Raw genomic sequence first — 21,486 nt, 5'->3', positions numbered from 1 at the left:
AATACCTAGGATACAGACAAAAAATAGGAATAGATAATACAAATATTAAAGAAGAACTAAAAGAAAAATATAGACAAAGACTAACAAAAATACTGAAAACAGAATTGACAGCAAGAAACAAGACAAAAGCTATAAATACTTATGCTATACCAGTATTGACCTACTCATTTGGAGTAGTGAAATGGAGTGACACAGACCTAGAAGCACTCAATATACTTACACGATCACAATGCCACAAATATAGAATACATCACATACATTCAGCAACAGAAAGATTCACATTAAGCAGAAAGGAAGGTGGAAGGGGATTTATAGATATAAAAAACCTACATTATGGACAGGTAGACAATTTAAGAAAATTCTTTCTAGAACGAGCAGAAACTAGCAAAATACACAAAGCAATCACTCATATAAATACATCAGCTACACCATTGCAATTTCATAACCACTTCTACAACCCTTTAGATCACATAATATCAACAGATACAAAGAAAGTAAATTGGAAAAAGAAAACACTGCACGGCAAGCACCCGTATCATCTGACACAGCCACACATCGATCAAGACGCATCAAACACATGGCTAAGGAAAGGCAATATATACAGTGAGACGGAAGGATTCATGATCGCAATACAGGATCAAACAATAAACACCAGATATTACAGCAAGCATATTATTAAAGATCCCAACACCACAACAGATAAATGCAGACTTTGCAAACAACAAATAGAAACAGTAGATCACATCACAAGCGGATGTACAATACTAGCAAATACAGAATACCCCAGAAGACATGACAATGTAGCAAAAATAATACATCAACAACTTGCCATAAAACATAAACTAATAAAACAACACGTTCCCACATACAAGTACACACCACAAAATGTACTGGAGAATGATGAATACAAATTATACTGGAACAGAACGATTATAACAGATAAAACAACACCACATAACAAACCTGACATCATACTCACCAATAAAAAGAAGAAATTAACACAACTAATTGAAATATCCATACCCAACACAACAAATATACAGAAGAAAACAGGGGAAAAAATTGAAAAATACATCCAACTGGCTGAGGAAGTCAAGGACATGTGGCATCAGGATAAAGTCGACATTATCCCAATTATACTATCAACTACAGGAGTCATACCTCACAATATTCACCAGTACATCAATGCAATACAGCTACATCCAAACATATATATACAACTACAAAAATCTGTAATTATTGATACATGTTCAATTACCCGAAAGTTCCTAAATGCAATATAACATATACCATACAGTTACAAGGAAGTCACGCTTGACCGAGGTCCGCGCCACGTTCCATTTTTAACCAGACTTAAGTCTGAGAAAAAAAAGTAAAGAAGATAATAATAATAATAATAATAATAATACCCCAGAAGACATGACAATGTAGCTAAAATAATACATCAACAACTTGCCATAAAACAACACGTTCCCACATACAAGTACGCACCACAAAATGTACTGGAGAATGATGAATACAAATTATACTGGAACAGAACGATTATAACAGATAAAACAACACCACATAACAAACCTGACATCATACTCACCAATAAAAAGAAGAAATTAACACAACTAATTGAAATATCCATACCCAACACAACAAATATACAGAAGAAAACAGGAGAAAAAATTGAAAAATACATCCAACTGGCTGAGGAAGTCAAGGACATGTGGCATCAGGATAAAATTGACATTATACCAATTATACTATCAACTACAGGAGTCATACCTCACAATATCCACCAGTACATCAATGCAATACAGCTACATCCAAACATATATATACAACTACAAAAATCTGTAATTATTGATACATGTTCAATTATCCGAAAGTTTCTAAATGCAATATAACATATACCATACAGTTACAAGGAAGTCACGCTTGATCAAGGTCCGCGTCACGTTCCATTTTTAACCAGACTTAACAGTCTGAGAAAGTAAAGAAAAATAATAATAGTAATAGTAATAATAGTAATAATAATAATAAGGCCCGGGAAAAGAATAGGCCTCCAGTATATTCTGCCAGTCGTAAAAGGCGACGAAAAGAACAAACCACTAATAGGGCTAACCCCCCTTTTAGTGTGATTAGTTGGTTCAGGACAGAACTAAAGAAGCCTCGGACAAGCGCCGTCATGGTCGCGGATGATGTTTGAACCCTATGCCCGACCACAATGGTAACGACACTGCTAGCCAACTGGAAAATGATTTAAATCCAAATAGAGGTGTTTTGCAGGATATGCTTCCTGCAACCACCCTAGAAGGAAAACAAAGACAGAGGATGAGATGGTCAGAGGAAGTTAATCGACACCTCATGTTCTGTTATTACCAAGCAACAAACCTAGGAACCAACACAACTGGATACAGATCACAAGTATACACAACATTTATTATCAGATACCCAGAATTAAAATTTTTAACAGAACGACAACTAGCTGATCAGATCCATGTAATAATCAAAAATAACAGGATACCCGAGTCAGAATTAGAAAACATCAAACAACAAGTACAACAAATACTGGAACAAAATAATGTGCAATCAGAAGAAGAAGAAAATACAGTTATGGGCTCAAACATCCCAGAGCAAACAAACAAGGAACAACACGCATCAATTAAACAATCAGAGGAAAACGAAATCTTAAGACAGCCACCAGAACAAGCACAAACAGAACTCGAAGTAACACATATGTTAGATACAGAAGAAAAATTTCAGCTGACATATATAGAATACAAAGACACAAATACAGACATTAGACCATTCTTGCATAGACCGCCAAATAACCCACAAGTTAAAACAACAATAAAAACTATCAACACAATCATACACAACAAAATAAATGAAAACACAACTATGGAAGTGTTACAACTACTGGTTTATATAGGAGCACTCACTACACTTAATATACACACTAGGCAGAGATCAGAACCAACCAACACACAGAAGAAACCCACAAAACCAGCATGGCAACACAGGCTACAGATCACAATATAAAAACTGAGAAAAGACATCGGACAGCTAACACAATTTATAAGAAATGAAATGTCAGAGAAAAAAAAAAAACGAAAAATGTTAGGTAAAATCTCACAACAAGAAGCAATAGAGCAATTAGATGAAAAGAAGCAGAAATTACAAGCATTGGCCAAACGACTTAGAAGATACAAAAAAAGTGAAAATAGAAGGAAACAAAACCAAACATTCAACACAAACCAAAAGAAATTTTGCCAGACAATAGATAACACACACATTAAAATAGACAATCCACCAAACATAACAGACATGGAACACTTCTGGAGCAACATATGGTCAAACCCGGTACAACATAACAGGCATGCACGGTGGATACAAGCAGAAACAGATACATACAAGATGATACCACAAATGCCTGAAGCGATAATTTTGCAACATGAAGTCACCCAAGCAAGTAATTCTACTCACAATTGGAAAGCCCCTGGAAAAGATAAAATAACAAATTTCTGGCTAAAGAAGTTCACTTCAACACATTCACATCTAACTAAATTTTTTAATAGTTACATTTCAGACCCATACTCATTCCCTCATACACTTACACATGGAATAACTTATCTGAAACCTAAAGATCAAGCAGACACAGCAAACCCAGCTAAATATCGCCCCATAACATGCCTATGAACAATATACAAAATATTAACTTCAGTCATTATACAGAAATTAATGACACATACAGCACAGAACAAAATTATAAATGAAGAACGAAAACGCTGTTGCAAAGGAGCACGAGGATGTAAAGAGCAACTGATAATAGATGCAGAGGTGACATATCAAGCTAAAACTAAACAAAGGTCACTACACTACACATACATTGATTACCAAAAAGCTTTTGATAGTGTACCCCACTCATGGTTACTACAAATATTGGAAATATACAAAGTAGATCCTAAATTGATACAGTTCCTAAACATAGTAATGAAAAATTGGAAAACCACATTTAATATCCAAACAAATTCAAATAATATCACATCACAGCCAATACAGATTAAGTGTGGAATATACCAAGGAGAATCATTAGGTCCTTTCTGGTTCTGCCTTGCTCTGAACCCACTATCTAACATGCTAAATAATACAAATTATGGATACAATATTATTGGAACATACCCACACAAAATCACACATTTGCTATACATGGATGATCTAAAACTACTGGCAGCAACAAATCAACAACACAACCAATTACTAAAGATAACAGACGTATTCAGCAATGATATAAATATGGCTTTTGGAAGAGACAAATGTAAGAAAAATAGCATAGTCAAGGGAAAACACACTAAACAGGAAGATTACATATTGGATAACCACAGCGACTGCATAGAAGCGATGGAAAAAACAGATGCCTATAAATATCTAGGATACAGACAAAAAATAGGAATAGATAATGCAAATATTAAAGAAGAACTAAAAGAAAAATATAGACACAGACTAACAAAAATACTGAAAACAGAATTGACAGCAAGAAACAAGACAAAAGCTATAAATACTTATGCTATACCAATATTGACCTACTCATTTGGAGTAGTGAAATGGAGTAACACAGACCTAGAAGCACTCAATACACTTACACAATCACAATGCCACAAATATTAAATACATCACATACATTCAGCAACAGAAAGATTCACATTAAGCAGAAAGGAAGGAGGAAGCGGATTTATCGACATAAAAAACCTACATCATGTAACATCAACAGATACTAAGAAAGTAAATTGGAAAAAGAAAACACTACATGGCAAGCACCCGTATCATCTAACACAGCCACACATCGATCAAGATGCATCCAACACATGGCTAAGAAAAGGCAATACAGTGGGACGGAAGGATTCATGATTGCAATACAGGATCAAACAATAAACACCAGATATTACAGCATGCATATTATTAAAGATCCCAATACCACAACAGATAAATGCAGACTTTGCAAACAACAAATAGAAACAGTAGATCACATCACAAGCGGGTGTACAATACTAGCAAATACAGAATACCCCAGAAGACATGACAATGTAGCAAAAATAATACATCAACAGCTTGCCTTACAACATAAACTTATAAAACAACATGTTCCCACATACAAGTATGCACCACAAAATGTACTGGAGAATGATGAATACAAATTATACTGGAACAGAACCATTATAACAGATAAAACAACACCACATAACAAACCTGACATCATACTCACCAATAAAAAGAAGAAATTAACACAACTAATCAAAATGTCCATACCCAATACAACAAATATACAAAAGAAAACAGGAGAAAAAATTGAAAAATACATCCAACTGGCTGAGGAAGTCAAGGACATGTGGCATCAGGATAAAGTTGACATTATACCAATTATACTATCAACTACAGGAGTCATACCACACAATATCCACCAGTACATCAATGCAATACAGCTACAGCCAAACTTATATATACAACTACAGAAATCCGTACTTATTGATACATGTTCAATCACCCGAAACTTCCTAAATGCAATATAACATATACCGTACAGTTAAAAGGAAGTCATGCTTGATCAAGGTCCGCGTCACTTTCCATTTTTGACCAGACATAACGTCTGAGAAAAGAAAGAAAGAATAATAATAATAATAATAATAAATACACTTTATTTCTGTCGTGCATGGTATGCTATCTGACATCTTTACAGGAGCAAGTATTTAGTACTTTAATCTACTCATAGGTGGCAAGACATTAACTAGAAGTGTAATCACTGCACAGCATAGCCTGCTTTCCCAACTGTTGTCATTAGGTGAGCAGACAATATGGAGTAATCATTAAGGTCAGTGCAGGGCGATGTGGTTACTGTGGAACGAGTGTGTAAATGCTGCGGATATTCACAGGCAATTGGTGGCAGTGTGTGTGTGCACCAGCACAAAAAACATGTACACATTTGGTTGGATGGCTTAATAAATGCCTGCACATCGATGAACAAAGGGACCAATTCTGGAAGGAAAGTGATTGTAGTACCACTAGTCAGCATTTAAAGTGTGGAAAAAACGTATTCAAGAGAATAGATGCATCAGATTGTGGGACTGGAGGCAGCTACAGGACTTGTCAGAAACACTCTGCATCACATAGTACATGAAAACCTTAAACTTGGGAAAGTGTCCACCAGGTGGGTCCTCAAATCTCTGAATGCAGCACAAACACAACAGCTCAAAATTGTCAGCCTTGATCTCCTTCAGTGCCACAGCCAGGATCTAAAAGATTTCATGCCCAAATTTGTGACTGGTTATGAGATTTGGCTCCATCACAATGAGCCATAGATCACAGCCCCAATCAGTGCAATGGAAGCATACAAGCAGCCCACCCGTCTGAAATAGTTCTGTACAGTGCCTTCAGTGGGAAAAGACGTGGCCACAGTCTTTTGGGCCAAGGATGATTGGCTTGCTGGAACCAGATATCATCATTAAGCATGGTGTATGTGGAGACTCTGAATAGGTTGAAGTGTGCAATTCAAAAGAAATTGCCAAGAAAATGGGTGAACGGAGTGCTCTAGCAACACGGCAATGCTTGTTCCCTTATGGGCTGGACAACAATGGCTGAAATAAGGTTCCAAGTACTGCCATACCCACCATATTCTTCAGATTTGGCCCCCTTCTGATTACCAACTACTTGAGGTTATGAAGAGACTTCTGCACGGACAGCATTTCGCAGATGTCCAGGAACTGTGAGCAGTTGTCGTACGGTGGGTTCAACAGACTACAAAAATGTGGTTAGAGGAGACTTTCCAGAAGTTACCACATCAGAGTGCCACAAATATGTGTGGCCTGATGGATACTGTTAATAAGTGCACCTATCTACCAAGGCATAGAAGTTCCTACTGAGTGGAGGGGGGAAGGGGGAGAGGGGGGGGGGGTTGAGGAGGTGATTCAGTATGGAAATGCCTGTTTATAATGTTGTACCTTCCTCCTAGGTGCATACACTACTGCTGTTTGACATGACTTGATTGGTAGAACTATTTTCTTTTCGTGTTATGGAGCATCTCCTTGAAGTTATATGCTGCTTGTGGGATTACAGCATTACTACATAAATATAGTCACGTGCAGTGGGCTATTTTTCCTCCTTGTCCAATACTGTTCACAGGTCCAAGATAATGTAATTTTAATAATGAAATTTTAACATTCTTAACAAAATCAAATTATCTAGTACACAGATTATGCAGACCATTCTAGGCTATTGTTGGTAACTATGGACATACTACAGTGCATTATACACAGAACCAGCACATCTGTGAGACAGCCTAAAATATTTGCCACCTAATGCCTTGTTTGCACTTCTCGCTGCAGATACCTTCTTATCTGGAGTAGTCTAGAGTGAAATTTAACCTCTCCCCCTTTTTTCATTAAGTTATGAACAGTAGCAAGAGTATCTCACTCTGCAGATCAACTAATCGAAATGGCAGGCCTTTTGAAGTGTATCAGTCAGTTGACTGAAACCATTGCTAAAAAATTCTTGCTATGTGTGTTGTTGCATTTTAGGTGGTATCTGGTTTGTCATTGTGGAAATATTCCAGACCTTCTGTTTACTTTCATTCAATTTAGCCTCCTTTTTGCGGAACTTGATTCGTAAAGGTATCAACTGTCCAGATGATAAAGTTTAAATGTACATGCTATCTTTCCTGTTTTAGGCCTCAGTTTTTCCAGTCACAAATATACGAGTAATATGGGTTACATACTGTCTTTTAAGACAGCTGCAAGATACTGCATATAATCCACATTAAAGTTAGATGTATTTAACTGCACATATTAGCACTTCTGCAGCCATAATGAGACTATACTTTGAATAGAATAACTTTGTGGTTGGCTTTACAGTGCACTGAGTGGCAGGTGCCTGCCTGATGCAGTCATAGTTGTTGTTTTCAACACAACATGCTAGGTGTGTTGCTTGTTTTGTATTGGCAGAGCCTCACCAAGTGTGGCTGGCTGCACACTGGCAAGACTGCAACCCCTGCCCCCTCTGCATCACTGCAATCTGAAATCACAAAGTTATTTTATTTGAGATAGTCATGTATGCAAATGCTGTAATGCTGCACAACTACATTGCTGTTGTGTAACATAGTGCATATCTTTCAAATTAAATGATAAAATTATTTCTGTGGTGCCTCTTTCATGGAGTGTTTGATGTACTGTTTCACTTAGTCAGCTAAGTAATTATCATGTCATGCTGGTGCAATTTACAGATGTATTGAAGCACATGAGTAAAGGCAAGTAAAATATGTTTCAGAAACAACTGTTGACCTTGGAAAAAGATGTGGAACAGTATAAACATTTTCGCCCAGATGATCCTGCGATTAAGACTAAAGCAATGCTTCAGTGAGTACTTGTTGTTGTTGTTATTATTATTATTATTATTATTATTATCATCATCATCGTTATTTGCTTTTAAAACAGATACCATTAAATTCTTGATTTGAAAGTTAACAGTGTGTTGCATTTGCCAAGAATTTGCAGAAGAAATATTTGTAGCATCTATTTCTGGTGAAATTTGCAAACTACTTCCTCAGCCCCCCCCCCCCCCCCCGCTCTCCTCCTCCTTGAAATGATTAAACATACAAATTTAAAAGGCTGTCCACTACTTGCCTGAAGACAAAGCGTTAATGCTTTGAAATAACTTTGTGATGATTGGAGAACGTTATGGCTGGAATGTTTACTTTTACAAAAATTTCAACTTTTTTTTTTTCTGGAATAGCCTTTGCTTGTTTTCTTCTTTTGGCTCTTTTTAAGTTTCCAACAAATGACTCTTTTCTGTTGAGAAGCAGCAGCATTTACCTGTCAGTGAACAGAGTGCTTCTTTGATTCAAGGTGTGTCTTAACATTATTTTTCTTTTCCCTTCCAATCCAATAATTACAAACTCTGCAGAATATTAATTTTGACCTTTCGTGGGTATTCATAGCTGTGCAACCTTCCTTGACAACACTACAAATAGAACCAACAAGGTGTTTAGCACAAAGCTGAACCAAAAATAGCTATTTGCATATAAGGGGAAGCTTTTGGCACAATCAAAATACGTTGAAAGGTTTTGTTTTGTAGACTGTATAGTGTAGAATCTGGACACTATAAATTGCCAGTCTGCCACAGGCATATATCGACTAAAATTTTGACTACCAGAGAGCAGAGGAGAGGAGTGGGTGGTGTGGGGGAAACCAGTCCTGCCTCCTCCTTGTGGGAAAGCAGCCCACATCGGTGTGCTGCATTTCTGCAAAAGCAGAACTGACATAATGGTTACAGGGATCGACGATCCCTTTTTGTGTTATGAGGGTCATGATTGATCCCCGTGATGGACCAGGAGTCAACTTTATCACTCCTTCAATATAAGAAAAGAAAACTATGACCAACACAAAACATTTGGTAATGGCTACTGAGCAATTACTTGCTGAAGTCGGCAGTGTTGTAAATGAGGTAGTTTAGGCCCAATCGCTGCCTTTATTTGACCACAGTTCAAAACACCTACTGCCTAAATTACCCATGCTAAAATGTCCACATTGTACTTACATTTCAACTTTGAGTAGCCAACAAACGTATGAATGTCTTTCCTCCAAGATGGTAGGCTGAGTCGCATTATGCAGTGTATATTTTATGCAGATCATTCAACTGCCCACAATTAGCTTGGCGCCAGAGCATCGTGGGTACCGACATCTTGCGTTTGTGTATATTTTATTTTGCAAACACTTTCTTATGTGCATTATCTTCACAAATTGAGCAATATGAGTAACTGAAAAGTGGTTACATTTTCATTATTTATATGCAAAAAATAAAACCATTTCAAACAGTACATGTTAAAATAGTTCATATGAATACAATTTGCTATGAAATAGCATCTTCAGATAAGTTTTCATTTAGAGGCAGAGTACGAATCTGTTGTCGCATTTATCACAAAATTAATACTTTTCATGTCGATCAGAATAAGCATTTATTTAACTTGTGTGAAACATTGCAGTTACACCATGAAGGTCCTTTAAATGTGTCCAAGGAGTAGGTTTCACAATCATTATGGTGTGTGTGTGTGGGGGGGGGGGGGGGGCGGCAGTGTGTTTCCTTTTTTTTTTTTTTTTTCCCCTGATTGTCTCTGAAGAAAAGTCAAATTTGGTTGAAATAGTTATAAAATTATGACATTTGTTAAGAATCAATGGCTATACTAAGTTATCTTTTCTTCACTTCAGGTATGATACCACCTATTCAAATGGTGCACTACAGAATCATTGAAGTTGTCAGTAGTCTATTAAATATACAGCACCTCTTATTGAAAAGTAAATAGCATATTGCAATGAAGAGATAATCTGAAGAACCCTAGTACTGAACTAATTAAATTTCTGTGATTGATAAATCTGATCATGTGCAAAGTAATTGAATTCTGATACCTTTCAGCACAGAAATTACAAGGATAGGTGTTGATTCGTGCAGAAAAAATGAGAATCATCTTTTTTTCTGTAGGATTTATAGTGTATGTAATAGTGAGTGGTAGGTTAAAAAAAATACATTTTTTATTAATGTGTGTTTGTAAGAGGGCTTATACAGAGAAAAAAAATTTAGACTAGGAGAGTCATTTCAGTACTTAGCAGTTAAATTGTGAACCACAGGATATGACAACATAATGTCCTGATTTCAAAACACAATAAAACCCAATTTATGGATTAGATATTTTTAATTTTTGTAAATGATGTAGGACAATTTTTAAGGTTTTGTTTTGCACACAGTTTTGAAATCATATCCGATAGGTTATCTCCCCCCACCCCTTCCAATGCCCATACACAAATACGTTGATTTCCGGCATTCCTCATGACCCTTACCAGCAAAGGAGTGAGTATGTTGCCAGTTTCTGCTTGGATGTTAGTCTTTAGGTCTCATAGTCCTTGGACAGTTGACATAACACGGGATTACAAAAAAAAATTGCAAGGGGCCAAATGGGGGAAAAAGGCTGGCCTGTCCAAATCACCCCGTATTTGGATGAGGCGCTCCAGGAAGTGTTCTTTCAAAACAGCCATTGAAGCACGAGCTGTTGCTCCATCCTGTTGGAACCAAATGTTCCCCTAAGTCCAATTCATCAAGTTGTGGAAAAAAATTTCTCCAACTTGTTCACATAACGGTCTGAATTCACTGTCACTGTGACCGCATTTTGTTCAAAAAAACAGGGACCAACAAGCCCAGCTGAGGAAATTGCACACCACACTGACTTTAGATGACTACAGAGGCCTTTGATGGAATTCTTGTGGATTGAACCCAGTAATGCATGTTTTGTTTGTTGTTATATCCAGTCAAATGAAAATGGGCTTCATCATTGGAGGGGAGGGGGGATTACATCCTCGGCTAAGTTTTTGGGAAGTGCTCAACAGGCAATTGGAACTAGTGTTCAGAGAGTTCCTGCACAATTGCAAACTTGTACAGATCTAAGTGAGTCATAGTGAAGAATTCACCTCGCTGTACAATCAGAGTGCACATACAGAATGCTGTGATAATTGCAAGAGTGAAGCCCTTACTGCCGCATTGTTCTCATGTGATCTGATTGGCTAAGGGACTTCATTTCTTATTCTTGTTATACTTGCAGTTTGCCTGAACGTAGTCGCCCATGCAACAATTGATTTCTGGTCTGGTACACGGCCCAACGAGACTACATTGAAGAGATTTTTAGAAGACGCACTGGATTGTGTTCACAGAGCATCCATTTCAAAAGTAGGTCTTGATGGCAAATGCAAGCTCCTCAGTGTTCCGAGCTGATTGTGACTAACTTGGAAGAGAAAACAATTTAGAACTGTGCCTGTCAAATGAGACCACTCCTGTCCCACTACAGCTTGAATGGCATGCATGTCAAACAAGGAAGTTATGTTTCTGCACCCAGATAATGCATGGCGGCACCTACCTGATATGATTCAAAAACCATAAAACAAAACTTAATATATGTACCTATGTTATAAAAAAATAATGAAAATCTGATCGATAAAATGGTTATTGCATTTTGAAATCTGGTAGTTGTTGCTGCACCCTGTATGTGGGTACAGTAGACCGTAACTTGTGTCTGAGATTACATGATCAGTGATGAGCAGGCAAATGAAGATGATCATTAAGATGTGGAGCTGCTGATCAGTGGAGCAAAGTAGACTGTGTGTGTGTGTGTGTGTGTGTGTGTGTGTGTGTGTGTGTGTGTGTGTTGGTGTTAAAGAGAGAGAGAGAGAGAGAGAGAGAGAGAGAGAGAGAGAGAGAGAGAGAGAATATGAGAATATAAACAGCCTATCATGTAGCTCATGTAATTTCAGGGTGTAGAACCAGACTTAAATAAAATTCATAAAAATTGTGTATATGATACTCACTTTATTGAATATTTTCTGTGTACTATAATAATTTGCAGGATGATTCAGCAGTTGCAATCGGATTTTGAAAGGACTATTGAAGGATCTGGCTCTGCACAGATAAATACAATGGAACTTTCAGGTGGTGCAAAGATTAACAGACTATTCCATGAGAGGTTTCCATTTGAAATTGTCAAAATGGAATTTGATGAAAAAGAACTCAGAAGAGAAATAGCATTTGCTATTAGAAATATTCATGGTTTGTATTTCAGTCCAGTAGTATGCCAGATTAGAGAACAATACTCTGCTTGATATAAAAAATGAAGCAACCGGAAGGAGAGGAGGAAATGAAATGGAAAATTCATGTGTGGAGTGGGTATGTGATGTTGTTTTAGTGGTTACAAAATTGTCACATTTACAAATAACTTGACAGTATTTGTCCACTTACCAATAAAACGTTTCTCCACTTATCAGGCCTCTGTGCATACACTGATTCTGTTTGGAAGAATGTCAGAAAGCCATTGTATTGTGTCCAGAGTCAAGCTGGCCCACAACTGTTGTAACTAGAACTTTGGAATACTGCCACTGGAATGGGGTAGATTTCTGAGCTGGTCCCACATGTCATGTCATGTCATGTCATGGACATATCTGGCCACTGGAGTACATCATCACCACACAGTTCATAGAGACACATGCTATGTGTAAACGAGCATTGTTCTGTAGGGGGGGGGGGGGGGGGGGGGGGGGAGAACGACGATATGATTCTATCAGATAAGTATGTAGAATGTCTGTGACGTAAAATTGTGCCATCAATTACCCTCAATCACTATCAGCCATGACCTGAAGTCATACCCGATGGCTCCCCACACCAGGAGTAACACTGCTGTACATATCCAAAAGATGGGATGACTGGGACCTCTCTTCTGGTTGCCACCATACTTACCAGCGATTGTCGTCCAGATAGTGAAGAACCTGATTCCGTGCTGATCACAATGTGACTATATTCGTCAGCAGTCCGTGCTTCCAGCTCATTGCAACAACGTGTTGTGGCATGGTAATTTCCTAGTCTGCCTGTCTGCTGCTGGCCTCTGACCAATGGTGGAGGATGACACAATGTTGCAGGGAGTCATTACTTGTTCTCAGATGACTGGCAGAGATGTGAAGGGTTAAGAGTGCGTGGTGCACAATACAGTGATCCTTGCTTGTGGGGAGTCAGATGTATTTGACCAGAACTTTACGATGAGTATGCTGACCTTCACATTTCCGTGCAGTCAACATCAGGCTACTGTTACATCTGAATACTGCACAAATACATAATTTCAGGATTCAACCAGCTGGCCAAATGACAAAATGAGGCCCCTTTCAAACACTCAAATGCTAAAATGGCAGTCTTAGATGAGTATAACAGCATCCATGTGGCCTAATCATTTACGTGGTGTGTATGTGTATGAACTTACATTGACTTCTGACCATATCTTCTGGGTGTTTCACTTTTTTTGTCAGGCAGTGTAGTCAGTAGTATTACAATTTCTACTTAAAATACTAGTAAGTTTAAACTATTTTAAGTTTGAAAATTGATTCAATATATGATTTGTTCTTTGCTGTGGTTCTAAACAGTACAGTGTATTCAGTAATACAAAGTCTAGTTTTCATACTGTTCATGTACTAGCAGACCATTAGAATCATGAAATCTTGCGAGTGTTGTCTAGTCAGTTAGTTACCTGCAGTTATTTCCTGAACTGTGCGTGATCAGTTTCAATCATGAATAATGTTTGGAAACCAGTAATATTATAAAATAATTAATTTAATGTAGGGATAAATTCCCTTTTTTATCCAACAATTTAGGAGCTAATCATTTCAAACTTAAACTACATTTATTTACTACACAGTAGTCTTATTGAGTATGGACTTTTCAACTTGTGGGAGATACTTCATTTCTGATTCCGGCTGCTTAAACACTACTGTTTCTGAAATTAGCTTCTCTTCTGGAGTAATTCTGTTGTATACAACAAAATCTAACTAGTCTCTTAGTGTTTTCAGAAGTTACTTATAGGTTACTTTATATTGTATAATACATAGATTTTTGGCAAGGTATATTGCCATAAAGAGGAATAAAGACATTTTGTTTGCAAGCTCCATCACCTTTTTAGCACTTTCATTCTTTTGTGCTTCCCATCATCAATAAATTTAATGATGCTAACTGCAAGCCATTGAGTCAGAACACAAAAGCAGTTTCTTCTATTTTCCATGCACTGAGAGATAACAGGGCACACTACTTTGAAATGGGACATCACTGTACCTAATTATGTGATAAAGTTGTTTCTACGGCTAGGTTTATGAGTCTCTTTGTCAAGTAATAATCCTTGGTTGTAACACATAGAAGTTTGTTCTGATGTTTCAGCTGTAGTTCACTTGTTTGGTTCTATTTGCTTACTTTCTTAGCCATTATTTCCTTCATAATTTTTAGAATAATGGGTGACTGATTCTGAGAATGTAATTGAACACACTCTATGTGGAAATTGTTTGGAGTTAGCTATCTGAAAGTTGTTATTGGTTACATGTTTATTGTGTTGCCATTAGAACTATGACTTTCCACAAATAGTGGAGGTTTTATTTTGTCTGAGTCTTTTTTTGTTACTGGCTTGGAGCACTGTTTTGTTATGCACTACCATCAGTGTGCAGTATTTGGGTGTACATTTTTTTTTCCAATGTGCGACAAATCTGAAAGCTCTCATGTACATTCTTTTATTGCCCCAAAGTCCTTTGTTGGTGAATAGAATGCCAGAATAAAAATCCAAAAAGATGAGTACCTGGTGATAAGACATCAGAAATCAAGGGTGCAGGCTTTATTGTGACTGCAGTGATCTTTTCCTATTACTTGTTCATAGAAATAGTACAACAGTGTGGATTAAACACTGATTGAATTACTGCTTTCTGTATATTTTTGTCCAAAAGAGCTACGAAAAAGTTCAGTTACAAATTTCTTATTGTTTTCTTTTCTGTATAACCAATGTTTTTATGTTTCTAAAATGGTCAGAACTATTTCAGAAGTACGAGAAGAAATTGCTGCAATTTTATTGTTAAGGCACTGCTCCAGTAGCAAAAATGAAAGTTGGATATATCTTAATAATATTTCTAAATGTGATACTACTTACACTTTGATTAAAATGACTTTGTGAATGACATTTCAATGAGTCAAGTGATAGGGCCCAGCTGCTGGCCAGTTGTACTCCTTTCTCGAGCACCGTGCTCTTGCTGTGTTCCTGTTTTGCCGGTATGTGCAGAACCTTGTCAAAAATGATAGGGTGTATGGTAGCAATGCTACCCCTTCACCACTGCAATCTCATTCACAAAATGATTGTATTTTAGCTATATTACAAGAATGTTAATGTGAACTACACTATTATTTCATTATAGTGGGGATTGGTGCAATGATATGTCATACAAACCTTTTTTTTTTTCCCCCTTTCTAAACTTCTCTTGTTTTCTTTCCCTCTCAGGTATTAGGGTTGGCCTGTTTACACCTGATATGGCCTTTGAGGCAATTGTTAAGAAACAAATTGCTCGGTTAAAGGAACCGAGCTTAAAATGTGTTGACTTGGTTGTAGCAGAACTGTCAAATGTAGTTAGAGTTTGCACCGATAAGGTATGTTGAAAATGTGATTCACAGAATTTAGCACTTATAATAAAAAGTAGCAAATATTACACTAATTCTTGTTTTTGAATTGAATAACCTTAGGCCTTTCCTGTTCTCTCTTCATAAGAGAGACTCTTTTTAGGGTTCTTAGCAGCAATGTAAGAGAGATCTGTTGTGATTGAGTCATCCAACAATAATAAAACCGATAAAGTAATACCTGCCTGGGTCTCAAAGTCAATTTCTTTAGTCATGAGTAAAGTTATCTCTGTCATACAGGAAAAAAGTAAGTTTGGCTACAGCATCAACTAAAAATATTTTTGTTTCAGATGTCACGGTATCCTAGATTGCGCGAAGAAACTGAACGAATAATTACTACACACATCCGGCAGCGGGAACAAAATTGTAAAGAACAAATTATTTTGTTGATCGATTGTGAACTAGCATACATGAACACAAATCATGAGGATTTCATTGGATTTGCCAAGTAAATATCTGTCAGGGATTTTTTTTTTTTTTTTTAAATAAGTGGGTGTCATTTTGAACAAGCACTAAAATGTGACTAACCTTTCTTTTCAGTGCCCAACAATCTTCAGAAAATTCCGTTAAAGCAGGACGTAAACTGGGAAATCAAGTTATTCGTAAAGGTTACATGTGTATACACAATTTGGGAATAATGAAAGGTGGTTCCAGGGACTACTGGTTTGTCCTTACCTCAGAAAGCATATCCTGGTTTAAAGATGAAGAGGTAATTTCAAATTTTAAAAAAAACTTTCTCCCTGCTCCTCCTCCTCCTCCTCCTCCTCTTTCTTCTTCTTCTTCTTCTTCTTCTTCTTCTCCTCCTCCCCCCCCCCCCCCCCCCCCATCCTCCTTTTCCCCCTTCCCGTCCCTTCTTCCTCAGTCTTTTTCCTTTTTCCTTCCTGTCTGCTATTATTGAGATATTATTATCTGAATAACCAATATCACTAAGGTAAAGAAAAAATTGTAGGCATAATTTCAGCTTGATAGTCTTCTAGTGTACTTGAGTTTTCATTCAACAGACAAATGTTGATTTTCTAGCTCTGTAAAATAACTCATTGAATGTTTATTCATTGCTTCTATATTTCAGTTCGAGAAGCATCCATTGCATCAAAAGGCTTAAACATTGATTTGAATATACTCTTGTGTATTTTCAGTCATTAATTGGTGATCTAATTGATTAATATACCACAATTACTCATACTTGATAATAGTTACGTATTTTATAAATAGCTTCCTATGCAGCACAGAAAGCTAGCAATGAACCGGTGGTTCCCTTAAATGTTTCTCACTGTGATATGTGCCATACTGTGAACTTTGGTGGTGCCAATACTACATTTGCATTGGTAGAATTTCATTGTACAGTTTTGGGTTAGAAAGGTCATTGTTGTAAAGCTTCACCAACTGGTACTTATGGCTTTGTTGTAACAGAAATGTAATCCACTTAACAGATCATCTATGGGAAAATATGTTCAGATGTTGCAGTTGTACACTTTGCAGTGATACCAGCCACAGATACTGTACTGCTGTCATGTCTTTCAGGGTCCACTCTATAAGGAGAGAGGTACCATGGCATACACACTGATGTTCTATTAGCACCAACTGTAACTGAATGCCACCAAAACAAATATTATGTGGAAGTTATGACTCGGCAATTTATCCCAAGTACATGACGGCCTGTTAGTTGTGCAAGTAATTTCCTTGATGGCCTAACTATTTCGAAATTTTAATTCTTTATATTGCAGATTTCAGTACATTGTAGGCTTGGACTTTGTAGTAGGCACAGATCTTCTACCTAGATAGAGATGTGAACCAAGCATTTCTAAACCCATGCAAGTGATTAATTACCATCTGTCTACCACACTGACTAACTTCGCGCCTTTTTATGAATTTTTGCAAACTTTTCTGGCTGTTTCTTAGTTGTTAAATATTTGTGCGTGCGTGCGTGTGCGCGCAGTACAGTTAATCTTGGTTGACGCAAAATACAATGATATTTTGTACTCGTCTCTCCTTTGTAATATATCTTTTGGCAGTTAACAAGTAATGCAAGCATTGAAGTAAATACTAGCGTCTGTGGTAAACCAGTCATCATTCCACCTTCATAGATGTAAATAGAAGACTAGAATCAATGATTATTTTTAGAATGCAGTTGTTGACAGATGAATGGTTTCAAATAAATGAAAAATTATTGCATTTATGCAGATAAAATACTGTTAAATAGTAGTTTTTTGTGAGCTGATACACAAGAAGTTGTTTTGTTCATCATAAGCAAATCATACACCACACACTTAATGAAGCTACTGTGTACTTGATCTACAGTAAGTTGTTCAGTTCCATTTTTATTCGTAGGAGCGAGAGAAAAAGTACATGCTGCCTCTTGATGGACTCAAGCTGCGAGATGTTGAACAGAGCTTCATGTCAAGAAGGCATACATTTGCACTGTTTAACCCTGAAGGAAGAAATGTATACAAGGTAATGTTTTGTTCTTACAAAACTATCCTTTTTAAGTAGAGTTAATGAATATTTACTGGTAATCTGCTTAGTAAATAGTTAAAATTGGCTCGTACTGCAGGGGGCAGGTGCAGTACACAGTTAAAGGCTCTGATGTGGAGCCACCCCTAAATATATATTAAAATAATGTATTACAGAAAGTAAACTATCAGGACTAATTTCAAAGATTTCTTGCACGAATAATGGCAGTGAACGGTTTTGGAACTGTTGAGATTGAGTGATGTTTTTTGAACAGGTAGTAGCTAATCTTAAGGTGTACCTTGAAATGCCTGTTAGCCCTATGTAGTAGGGGCTCGTTGGCATGGCTTCTTCAGAGTACAGTTCTTATGAGCCTTCCAAAGGCTCGAATAGCAGAGCCTAATGGTGTCTTGCCAACTTCCACATGGTTTTTCATGTTCCACTGACTGCATAAAAAGGAAACTAACAGAAAGGCCGAAATTTTGCTATCAAACACTTCTCTCTTTATACCTCTAATATGCTGTGATGCATCATTAATTGACGTTTAATATTGTTTAGGTAGTTTTTTTCTTTCTGGCCTCCGCAATTTGTTTGTAGTAGGAATAAGCTTGTAAATGTCTCACCAGAGTGCAATTAAACAATATGATAAGTATCACCACCTAGCAGAAATACGTGTGGAAAAAAATGTTCCATTACTGTTATCAGCAGTTCTAGTGAATTTTATTTCCTTGCAAATAACTGTAGCATACTGTGAGTCTGAAAACAGCGCAGTTGAATATGCAGTTTACTACACAAAAATTTGGAATAAGGGTTGACCCATTCTGCGGTACAGAAGAGGAGACAAACTGGTAATTTTTTTTTTCTGTAAACAACGCAATGAAAGTTAGCAAAATGTGCATTAATAAGTGGTAAGAGGAAATTCATTTGTTAGAACTACCTATTTTTGTCTGCTAAATGAAGTGCTTAAAATGTGTGGTAACATGTTTTTATGTAGACTTCACTTTAGCAAAAAAAAAAAAAAACAACAAACCATACAAAAAAAAACCACACATTTTGGAGAGACCTTTAATATGGTATATCATTTAAAATACATATTTTTGTAATATGCTCATATAAATAGGGAAACCAACAAATGCAGAATACTAGCTTCACAAACGAGTAATCTTTAGGTTGTTCGGTTTGCTTATATGAGCCAACGACAGCACAGGATGCATGATACCACGGAAACACCACTATTTTATCTCACATACTAACAAGTGCCGCATATTGAACACGTGTTAAATGTCTCAAATTTAGAACCAGAAAAAAAGCATGTACTGAAGTCAATACACACAGTATTAAAAATCTATCCTTAAATGTGTATTGTAATATGATTTTTTGTGATCAAGTCGAGAAATTTGACGTCTGCATATAAATATGCTAGCTACGTATATACACTCGTGGAAATGGAAAAAAGAACACATTGACACCGGTGTGTCTGACCCACCATACTTGCTCCGGACACTGCGAGAGGGCTGTACAAGCAATGATCACACGCACGGCACAGCGGACATGCCAGGAACCGCGGTGTTGGTCGTCGAATGGCGCTAGCTGCGCAGCATTTGTGCACCGCCGCCGTCAGTGTCAGCCAGTTTGCCGTGGCATACGGAGTTCCATCGCAGTCTTTAACACTGGTAGCATGCCGCGACAGCATGGACGTGAACCGTATGTGCAGTTGACGGACTTTGAGCGAGGGCGTATAGTGGGCATGCGGGAGGCCGGGTGGACGTACCGCCGAATTGCTCAACACGTGGGGCGTGAGGTCTCCACAGTACATCGATGTTGTCGCCAGTGGTCGGCGGAAGGTGCACGTGCCCGTCGACCTGGGACCGGACCGCAGCGACGCACGGATGCACGCCAAGACCGTAGGATCCTACGCAGTGCCGTAGGGGACCGCACCGCCACTTCCCAGCAAATTAGGGACACTGTTGCTCCTGGGGTATCGGCGAGGACCATTCGCAACCGTCTCCATGAAGCTGGGCTACGGTCCCGCACACCGTTAGGCCGTCTTCTGCTCACGCCCCAACATCGTGCAGCCCGCCTCCAGTGGTGTCGCGACAGGCGTGAATGGAGGGACGAATGGAGACGTGTCGTCTTCAGCGATGAGTCGCTTCTGCCTTGGTGCCAATGATGGTCGTATGCGTGTTTGGCGCCGTGCAGGTGAGCGCCACAATCAGGACTGCATACGACCGAGGCACACAGGGCCAACACCCGGCATCATGGTGTGGGGAGCGATCTCCTACACTGGCCGTACACCACTGGTGATCATCGAGGGGACACTGAATAGTGCACGGTACATCCAAACCGTCATCGAACCCATCGTTCTATCATTCCTAGACCGGCAAGGGAACTTGCTGTTCCAACAGGACAATGCACGTCCGCATGTATCCCGTGCCACCCAACGTGCTCTAGAAGGTGTAAGTCAACTACCCTGGCCAGCAAGATCTCCGGATCTGTCCCCCATTGAGCATGTTTGGGACTGGATGAAGCGTCGTCTCACGCGGTCTGCACGTCCAGCACGAACGCTGGTCCAACTGAGGCGCCAGGTGGAAATGGCATGGCAAGCCGTTCCACAGGACTACATCCAGCATCTCTACGATCGTCTCCATGGGAGAATAGCAGCCTGCATTGCTGCGAAAGGTGGATATACACTGTACTAGTGCCGACATTGTGCATGCTCTGTTGCCTGTGTCTATGTGCCTGTGGTTCTGTCAGTGTGATCATGTGATGTATCTGACCCCAGGAATGTGTCAATAAAGTTTCTCCTTCCTGGGACAATGAATTCACGGTGTTCTTATTTCAATTTCCAGGAGTGTATATTATCTTGAAGTTAGCTTTTGATATTATGTGGTAGTTGATTATGAAATACAATTTCTAAACTTTTGGCTAGTGCACGATATTTCCACCCCCTGTGTGATCCTGAAATTGTCGTCGTCATTGTAGTAGTAATGGCAGACTATTTGT

General features: G+C 38.2%; 1 protein-coding gene across 4 annotated transcripts in view; it reads left to right on the top strand.

Annotated features, from left to right (window-relative positions):
• The window catches only part of LOC126184958 (dynamin), a 116,059-nt gene that overhangs the window by 19,331 nt on the left and 75,242 nt on the right, over positions 1 to 21,486 (top strand). For all 4 annotated transcript variants that reach the window (XM_049927633.1, XM_049927634.1, XM_049927635.1 and 1 more), the window contains exons 7-12: positions 8,305 to 8,393; positions 12,422 to 12,621; positions 15,863 to 16,008; positions 16,326 to 16,483; positions 16,576 to 16,744; positions 18,364 to 18,486. In XM_049927633.1, the coding sequence (XP_049783590.1) occupies positions 8,305 to 8,393; positions 12,422 to 12,621; positions 15,863 to 16,008; positions 16,326 to 16,483; positions 16,576 to 16,744; positions 18,364 to 18,486 (885 nt within the window). The remainder of the gene's footprint in view (positions 1 to 8,304; positions 8,394 to 12,421; positions 12,622 to 15,862; positions 16,009 to 16,325; positions 16,484 to 16,575; positions 16,745 to 18,363; positions 18,487 to 21,486) is intronic.

The sequence above is a fragment of the Schistocerca cancellata genome, chromosome 4, assembly GCF_023864275.1.
Source record: "Schistocerca cancellata isolate TAMUIC-IGC-003103 chromosome 4, iqSchCanc2.1, whole genome shotgun sequence".
Lineage (NCBI taxonomy): Eukaryota > Metazoa > Arthropoda > Insecta > Orthoptera > Acrididae > Schistocerca > Schistocerca cancellata.
This window is presented reverse-complemented; position numbering and strand designations above follow the sequence as displayed.